Source organism: Notothenia coriiceps, unplaced genomic scaffold (genome assembly GCF_000735185.1).
Source record: "Notothenia coriiceps isolate Sejong01 unplaced genomic scaffold, NC01 NC01_scaffold00000339, whole genome shotgun sequence".
Lineage (NCBI taxonomy): Eukaryota > Metazoa > Chordata > Actinopteri > Perciformes > Nototheniidae > Notothenia > Notothenia coriiceps.
In genome coordinates, this window is record NW_011333040.1 from 20,150,806 (window position 1) to 20,160,123 (window position 9,318).

Below are 9,318 nucleotides of genomic sequence, written 5' to 3' on the forward strand. Positions count from 1 at the left end.
TTTCGAGACCTTTTACTTGGTGTAAGTGTGACAATATGAGACCCCTGCATCTGTCTGCCTACCTAACTTTCTGTTCCACCATAAGTACCTCTTAAGATTTAGGTCAGATAAGGAATGCAGTCTGATCTCACAGGAGCTGAGCAGTCTCCAGCACAATAACTCGTGACTCTATTGTTAACCGCTTGTCCTTTGTGCTCGAGGAGGGCAGCAGAAACACGATTAGTTGCGTTTATTTAGTCTGTTTGGGTGCAACGTGGGCACTTATTGATTGCACATTTTTGCCAGTGTCTATGCTTGTTAAGCAATGCTCCTGGTGAAAAATATTAACCTTGAGTTCAGCAATATATCAGGTGCCCCCGATACAGGATTTCAGTGGCATTTACAGTTGTTAAATCAGTGCTGCCCTCCTATGGCCATTTGTGAAAACTACACACGCCTCAAACCAACATGTTTTAAACCACCAATATTGTGCCGATAACTATGAGTGTTGATCATTTAATACTATTTTGTCGCCCATAAGATAAATGCAACTATAAAAGCAGTAATTCAATGATATTTCTTGTTCTGGTGGTGGGTTGCGTCTACCTGAACATACAGTAGGATGCTGACTGGATTGGTTCCAGTTTATCTCTTGCTGTGCTGTTGCATTTCTCTCCTGTCTCCCTGCCTACAGTCCACTCACTAGCAAGGCGCTTAAAATAAAACAATGAAAACATGGGTTAGTATACGATGACACCAACTCATTACTCTTAGACAAGTTATGTTTTTTATTTTTTTTCTCACAAACACATTTTGCTTACAAAAAGGAACATCAAAAAAAAATATTGTACCCATCTATTGCATGTCATGCTGGCAGTTTGAACTACATGCGAAAACAACAATTATAAGAACACTCATAATAATCATTACTGTACAAAAAATAATAGGGGGAAGATATGCGACAAAACATCATCTCAAAACCAAAAGAAAATTAATTGTAAAGAAAAAAAGGTTTTATAAAAAGGTTTTTGGCTCCAGACGGAGTCATGTGTTTGTACATGAGACTTAAACGAGGGCAAAAGACTTTACAACCAGCCGGGCAGAGAAAGTTGTGTGAAACTGCGTAGAGGCAGAGAAGAGATTCCCCGCTCTAAAGTCAACAGGGGGAAGTAAGGAGAAACACAGAGGAGTAATGATGACTGTTGTTTGGCTTCTTGAAATAAAAGCACAAATACTAAATTAACCTACGGATTGAAGCCCTTAAAACATAAAGTCTTGCTTCATCGTCAATGAGGAGTACAACACAAAAGAGAAACTAAATGTATCATTGAACCCTATAACCTCTTCTCAAGATCTCTTGGATTGACTGTTGTAGAAAGTGATATCTGAGGTAAATGGCATCAATGTATCCGTCAACTACATGGAAAACAAGAAAGTATTACTCGTGGTTTCCCAGAAGGAAAGAAGAATCCCACAGTGATGCCTGGAGCAGGTTGTCTTTGAGGTTTGGACATGAGATAAGAGGAAGAATAGGTGATAGATCCGTGTAGACTTTTTCCGTGGCAGTGGATGCTTATTTTATCTACAGATGTAGGTGAATGTACACCTGTGTCTAGCCATCCCTTTTGTGTGTTTTAATCCTAAATGTATTACAAAAGCAAAGAAAGTTTCATGTCTCTCTTCTGCAAGAGAAGTGCTTGAAATTTTAAAGTGTCCTTTGTCCAAGTTGGTGTCATCTGGCGGCATCACATGGTCTGGTATGCATGTTGTGTGTGTGGAGAAAAGGTTCCTGGTTGGGCTCAGTCTGTGCTGACCTGTGTGACCTGAGCGTCGACCGTCTGGTTGGTGGACTGGATGAACATCGGCTGGCTCAGCTCCTGTCCTGCCGGCATCGTCACCTGCTGGATCTGATACAACTGCTGTAGAACAGAGAGAAGGGAGAGAGGCTGTGTGACTACATGGTTTAGGACAGAGTTGTTACTGGTTGCGTTGTAGTTTTTTTCTCCAAATAAATATTTCAGCTGAATTTGTTGTTTTAAAAACAAAACAAAATGGTATTCTGTTCCATTCATTTTTTTTGGATAAGTTGGGTTTTCTGTCTGATGTCATTTAATTGTAATATACCGTAATTACTGGTTTTCTTGGCAAGTGCAGTCTTAAAGATTGCATTTGTAATCTCAATAAGGCTTGCCTGGTTAACTGGAGGTTAAATTAACAGCATTTTCTGCACTAGTTAAATGTGATCTGGCGAAGTGGTGTCCATTTTCTCAATTTCTAAGTTACACGTAATCATCCTTAGATTTTGAATGATAATAAAAGTATGAGAAAAATGTTTCTCATACAAAATAAATATTTATAATATATTATATATTTCTCAAATATATGAGAAAACAATGCTAACAAGCCAGAAATAAGAACACCGACTCAAATTAAAAGATGCTAAATTCAACATTAAGCTGAAAATGCCCCTGTCATTGTTACAGCTGTAACTCATTAAATGTTTTGCCTTCGTTACCTGTCCATCAGTGAACTGATTGAATTGCTGCTGTCCTTGTACATCTGCCTGTGTGAGCTGCAAAGAAAATAAATGTTGAATTAAAGAAACAAACATAAGATAAAAAAAAACAGGCTACAATATAATTTGTTTTATGAATGCTATTTTTTGTTGCTTCAGTGCTTACCTGCTGGGCATTGGCGAGAGTCTGAATCTGTCCTTGAACCACTTGCGCTCCGGACACAGGCTGGGCTAGACGGATGTATTGCAGCTGGCCTGTGTTTAGTTGCACCTACACTCAGTCAACACAAGGGGGAGACAGATTTAGGTTGTGAGCAGAGGTTATTGAAACCCAGAGGTCACAGCCATTTTCCTGCTCTGGACAACAGCAATGAGAATCATTCACTTTCCTCTGGTGATTTGTTAACTCCCATCAAGAAGTGAATGATGGATAATTCACTAGGACACCATGTTTTTTCATGTCTAAAAGCCATGTCAAATATGCAGCAAACTGACTTCTTTACTCATTTTCTCACTACTCATTTATTTCCTGTTCTCATGTTGACGTTAATTCTTACCGGAATTTGCTGGATCTCTCCTGTGTTGGTGATGATCTGCTGCATGACCTGCATGGTTTGGCCCTGGCCTTGGCCTTGCTGAGCTTGACCCTGGGCTTGGACAATCTGTAGCTGTTGGCCCTCACCCACCTGCATGGCTACAGGTGCACTCTTATATAGTAAAAGGAAAGAGAGACAGAAACAGAAAAGAAGAGAGAAGCAATACAGTATTAGTCGTTGAACTACTTTTACCAGGATGTAGCTTATGACTGACACAAAGCAAAGAACCAGGAAATCGCTAACTTCCCTGGAATAAAAATGTAAACCAATGTGTTCTTAGATTGTAAATGTCTGTTAAAGATCAGCAGAAAGGCACAGAAGATGAGGCAGGTTTCCAGACCGCCCTTTGTTTTCTGCGGTCACACTATCTAGCAGAGGCCACCTGATCTCTGCGGTCACCCCTGCGGGCCTCCGTCACCTGAGCAGGACAGTGTGGGTGTTTCTCAATGTCGAGGAAGGCTGCTCCAGAGCCACTCTTTCAAGCATACTACGTCATCGAATCCGCCGAAGGACTGTTCCAATGTCCAGCATACTTGGAATTCTACCGAGGCCGGCGTACTTCTTAGCGAGAAATTTCGAGGCTGCACATGTGTAGACTCCACGGTCTTAAAATCCCCACAATGCTTTGCGCACAGACCAATTTCACAAAATCTGTGGCGGAAAATGTAGAGCGGGGACTCGCATATGACGCACACCTGCACAATTGCTCGCCTGTTCCACTTCGTTTTCCGAATGCCAGGAAGGATTCTTGCCTAGCTTCTGAAGGAAATGACTCGGAAGACATGTGCTACCAAGCAAGCGTCCTCGACATTGAGAAACACCCTGTGTGTAGGCAGCACCCTGTGTGTAGGCAGCAATCAAATCCAGGGCTGAGGCCTCTGTGTGTGTGTGTTGTACACATACATTTACATGTGCATGTGTGTTTACCGTGATGGGTGTGCCTTGTGACTGCACCTGCACTTGCTGTAACTGTTGCATGGTGGCACCTTGCAGCATCTGACGGCCCGACAGAATTGAATGAGAAAATGAGAGAAAGACACACAAGTGAGAAAGCAGCGATTGCAACAACTGAACACGTGAATGTAAGCAGGTGTGGAGTGTGTGCGTAGAAAGCAAAAAAGGTTAGGGCAGCAAACAGTGGAAGGTAAAATGACATTTAATGATGCGTTTATGAAAGTTAAATAGGCAGAGGTGAAATGTCAATAACGGGTAAAAGAAGACATTTTGTTGGAGTTTTGACGGGATTTTAAAAAGCAGGTACATCATAGTGACATTTAAGATGCTTAAGTAATGTCAACTGGGGTTTCATAAGCACTTGAGAGGAGAGAGACAGTGACAACTTGCGACACTAAAACTCTGCACCCAGATTAATAAATGAACAGTATAAATTGTGATCTCTGCCCATCATCCTTTCCTATCCACTCTCTTCATTCTAAAATGTGTCCTGCTTATACTTTACTCTATAATTGTACCAAACATGGCATGAGCTAGTAGACACTTAAACAGATATCCTGTAGGATGAACATAAAACTGGGGGAAATACATTTAAATAAGCAATGACAGTTAAGAAGAAGCTTCATAGGGTTCATCTCAAAAGCGCTTCAACAAACCATCTTTTAAGGGAGTCAAATGTTTTACTTTCACATAATCTCTCAAGGCCTTGCTTTTAAAAGTAATCCCTTGTAATTTGCCCACTAAGGAGTCTATGTAAGATGAGTGTCAAACTGTGACCTTCCTGCTCTAAACTGCAGCAGTGACAGTGCAAGTGCATCCGGCCAGGTCTAAACGGGTCTGACAGCTCAGCTAAAGGCAGCCTGCTGAAGCAGCATGAAGCAGCACAGCAGCCCAGGACCATGGCTGAGTGACATGCAAAGACCAAGCTGGAAAGAGAGAGTGCGCAGAGGCAGAAGAAGTAACAGTGAGAAAATGAGAGAGAGTGTCATTTGAAAAGTGTCCCTGGGTGTATCTGCACCTGCACTTGCTGCAACTGCTGCATGGTGGCACCCTGCAGCATCTAGTCCCGACAAAATACAATAAGAAAATGTGATCCAGATGTGGAAGAAATGCAGTCTGGCCAATAGCGATAGGGACCATTAAGAAACAGCAGTTGATTGTTTTTGTTTCTTTCAGCTCATTTCTTGGAAGAAAGGATGAAATACATTTACATATACACATTTTTGTGTGAGTCCATTGGAGCTGCAAAGATTCATGGGTTAATGGATTGGTTATCAACTATTAAATGAATAATGAATAATACATGTGTGTGTTTATAGACATTTAATTTCACTTTCATTTAGTTATTCCTGCTGGTGGGAGAGTGGTCAGCCGCTGGATGTGAGCTAAGACTAATACCAATAAAGTGTGCTGACTCGAGGAACAGCAGCTTGATTTCCATGACAGGGTTGATTGTAGAGTGTGATAAATAAACTACGTGTGAGAGGTAATAATTGAAGTGTTCAAATAATAGAATATGTGTGTTGTGTTCAGTGCAGGCTTCAGTAGCTAGTAATGTATGTGACTGTGGGAGCAGTTAAGTTCCTAAGCTGAAGTGGCATAAGGTGATATTGGCTTTAATTCTCATATCCAGTTGTAGTTTTATTTCGTTGTTGCTTCTTTAAAAAATGTGATGCGTGTCCTTTGTTGTAAACCCTGTTGGAAGCTCTTCTAACAAGGTGTCAGTAGTACCTGTCCTTGCTGTGGCTGAGCGATGATGATCTGTCCGGGCTGGATGGTGGTTTGTCCCCCGGGCTGCTGGCCCTGCTGAGCTCCCTGAACCTGCACGGCTCCAGGCTGCTGCGCCAGAGTGAAGTAGTACTGCACCGGCTCTGCAGGAGCTACAGACTGACGCATCTCCTCCTGTAGAGCACACACGCACACCGAAGGCCTATCAGTCCATTACATCTACATTCATTATTTTTGCAGGTGTAACGGAAGAGGAGGGTAGGTCTGATAAATAACTGATGGGATGTGGCTGGGGATGGGTAATGTAAACTGGATATAGGATATATTACTAACACCATACTGGTCCATACCATACAGAAGGGCCTTGTGGCTTCAGCATTTTTAGGGAAAGCAGTATCAAACATTTGTGACTTTACTGTAAGATAGGTATACTCTGCCCATCCTCTTTCTGGGTCAGCCCTTAAATTCTACGCCAGAGCTTGTTGGTATTCAGTTTACTCTGCATGTTATTTGCTTGCTGGCATAAGGGCTTCAACCCGAGGCCAATCAATAATTAAATGATCAGTAAAACCGACTGTGTCCTTCTGCGTCATAGTTGAGGTTTCTCCATCACCAGGAGGGTAAACACCCTTCTCCCAGCTCCATGATAACACAGCTGAGAGTGTAGGATGTTTACATGCCTGGAGACAGTATATTTGACAATGGATTTACATATCTCACTCCTCCATCTGTTAGCATACATTTGGATCCATTCCACCAATCTCTTGCTTGAGCAAAACTTAAATCGGTATCTTGTTTTTCTGTAAGGAGGCACTAAACTGTATTGTTCCCTGATGAGGACGTATTTCCATGCTCGATGAAGATGTGCTTCCCTCTTACTAATTGTAGAAATTAGCGTCATCACTGGAGTTTGTGTTGGCTGTCACAGGCAATAAGATGCTGCAAACATCCGACTGAAAGCCCACGCTGTCTAACCCCAGCTTCCAGTCAAGGATGTTTACAGCACCTCCAAGTTGCCAACAATGGGAAAGCACCCGAGACCCTCTTTGATGTGGAAGAACATTATAATCCAGAACCTTTGGAGAGATCTGCTGTTTGCCCTATAACTGCTGAGCGTGTGATTACCTACCTGTCTTTTAGGTGGCTTCAGGTCGTCCCGGGGCACAATGTCAATCAAGAAGTCGAACTGGTCAAACTTTGTTATCGCCATAGCAATGTCATTCCTCTGTGAACATAACAGACAGAGAGGGTCAAGTGATGAGGTCAGACTTTGCCACTTGCCAGCCTATATTTAAACATGCCTCAGGGTCTGAGGTCAACTTCCCCAAAATAGCCTCACAAGGGGCTGCTGGGGAATGGAAATAAAGTTCCTAGCAGTGTTAGCGTTGACAACTGAGATCAAAAGGATTCATTCAGAACCAAGTCGACTAGTAAGTATTTCAATAAACAATATACAACATTTGCTTGTTACAGCTTTTCAAGACAAAATGTGTTCAAAAAAGAAAAGGCAGCTCAGAAGGGTCAATAGGGTGCGCCTTAAAATAAAATAAACAAGTCCAAGGCTCTCTACTAACAATAACCTCAAACAAACAGATTGTGAGGCTATGTTTGGGTGTAACCAAGCTTTTCCTTAACTGTATCACCAGCATTGTCTAGGATTTAAGAATTTTACCATGAAATAAAATCTGATTAAAGTATTTTTAACATTTTGGAAGGCCTTTGACCTTTCTTCTTAAACTTGTTCAACAACTTTGCTTTTAACCATTTGCCATTATAGAAAAGGGGACCAGTAAAACAAAAAAGAAATCACATCCTGCGTATGTATGACCAACAGGATTGACACTTTCCTGCTTTCATGAGCACACACTCTGTTTCTACTCCCCTTCCTATATCCACAGCAGTGTGCTGTCTCTGTGGAATTTTCCACAGGATATTGGCTGTCAGGACCCCCCATTGTGGCCCTCCCTGCACAAGAGGCTATTTATAGTAGCTTGATTAATATCTCGTAACACCAGGTCACATCTACACTTGTTCTATTGATGAGTGTTGCTATGGTGACCTTAATTGGCGTGCCCTCTTCACAATAGGACCCGTGCTCTGTGTGTGTGAGTGTATGTGTGTGTGAACATGTGGGGGGAAAAGGATGGCGTTTTTCTCACTTCGACACACGGAAATATCACATCTATGACGTTCAACCTTCACACGTACTTAATGCTACATCTGTGCTGTTAGACGTAGAGAACATTTAACAGCACAGTATATTCAGTTTCTATTTAATGCATGCAGTGTAGAGTTCTTAATCCTGAGTGTATTGCTAACAAGGCTTTTGGATAAGCACAGAAAACAGCAAAGTGAACACATGTCCAAAGTAGGTCTTCAATTTAAGACTTCTCCATCTAGGATACACTGTCTTTTTTTTTCCTACCTGCTCTGGCAGACACACACACACATATCCATGGGCTGCTAATCTCTCAGAGGTATGTGAATGGATAAAGTGGACTTAAGGGCTTTCATGTTCTGCTTCACAGTTTCCCCCCCCCCTTGACATCCAGGTGAGACTCTTGTCTGATTTTCCCAAACTGTTCCCAGAAACGCTCTCATGGTTTCCCTCTCTTAACGTCCCCCCCCCCACCATCTTATTTCACTTTGGGACAGCAGAGCAGGCAAAATGGCACCAGAGGGAAAGTGGGTCACCGGCACACGCCTGGGTATGCTTTCAAAGCCAATGGAGGGAGACAGAGGTGCTCAAGGAGGCGCTGGTATGGGGCCTCTGCTTTTATACGCACCCAGACATTCAGTGAATAGAAAGCAAGACAACCAAATGATGTAAAGGTGTTTAACGAGTTGAATAGAAAAAGGTGGAAGAAATGTACAAGAGATAATAAAATCACAATAGATGGTTTTAACAATCCCAATAAAAAGAGAGTAGGAAGATAAAGAGGAGGAATTTGCCAGATGAGTTGGTTTCCTTAACTGAAGCCTGACCTGATGGAGGTAACCCGTGTGTCATAAAGGGAGAACATAAAGGATAAGTAGTTAATTCATCTCCATTAGCGTGTCTGACCTGTAACGTGCGTCTCTTGTTGTCCTCGGTGTGGATCCATGCTCTGAGGGTGAGCTCTGTGATGAAGATCTGTGCTGCCTTGGCAAACAGGACCGGAGCCTCTGCACTGATCATCTGTACAGAGGAGGTGGAGTTACAACTGCTTTAATACACCCACAGAGTATTTCTCATCAAACACATATCAGCTATGAATCACTCAGGACCTGAGTGCCAAATAGCTGCATCACATTCACAGGTGCTGCAAAACATTGATTCGTATACAATTACCATATCAAATTGATAGGTGTCAACTCGACTACACAACTACTTCCACATAACTTCATCATGATTCACACAAACATCACATTTCTATTCCTTTAACCCTTTGTTTGTCCACAACATTTGTAAACGTCTGCAGGCCTCTCTCTAGTGGCAAATTACTTAGCTTCACACTCCTGATGTTCGTGTTTGTGGGAACCGACGACGATAGACACAGAAGTTGA

At 42.2% G+C, this 9,318-nt stretch overlaps 1 protein-coding gene across 5 annotated transcripts; it reads right to left on the reverse strand.

Moving 5' to 3' along the window:
• Positions 1–752: 752 nt before the first annotated feature.
• nfyc (nuclear transcription factor Y, gamma) lies at positions 753–8,979 on the reverse strand. Of its 5 annotated transcripts, none has more exons than XM_010774512.1 (9): positions 8,837–8,979; positions 6,902–6,997; positions 5,776–5,946; positions 5,063–5,104; positions 4,045–4,086; positions 3,052–3,201; positions 2,661–2,765; positions 2,495–2,551; positions 753–1,898 (listed from the first exon to the last, which is right to left on the reverse strand). In XM_010774512.1, the coding sequence occupies exons 1-9, from the start codon at positions 8,948–8,950 to the stop codon at positions 1,779–1,781; spliced, it is 897 nt and encodes a 298-aa protein (XP_010772814.1). In that variant the 5' UTR covers positions 8,951–8,979; the 3' UTR covers positions 753–1,778. The 5 variants fall into 5 exon arrangements, with proteins under 5 accessions (XP_010772814.1, XP_010772806.1, XP_010772826.1 ...); XM_010774504.1 differs by having other exon boundaries at positions 4,018–4,086; XM_010774524.1 differs by lacking the exon at positions 5,063–5,104.
• Positions 8,980–9,318: the final 339 nt, after the last annotated feature.

Bases quoted from the DNA above. Each gene is read 5' to 3' on its own strand.
- nfyc (XM_010774504.1), bottom strand. From the start codon at position 8,950: ATGATCAGTGCAGAGGCTCCGGTCCTGTTTGCCAAGGCAGCACAGATC. The intron at 6,998-8,836 runs GTCAGACACGCT...TTATGTTCACAG, and splicing joins ACAAGAGACGCACGTTACAG to AGGAATGACATTGCTATGGC. The intron at 3,202-4,017 runs GTAAACACACAT...TTACTATATAAG, and splicing joins CACAAGGCACACCCATCACG to AGTGCACCTGTAGCCATGCA.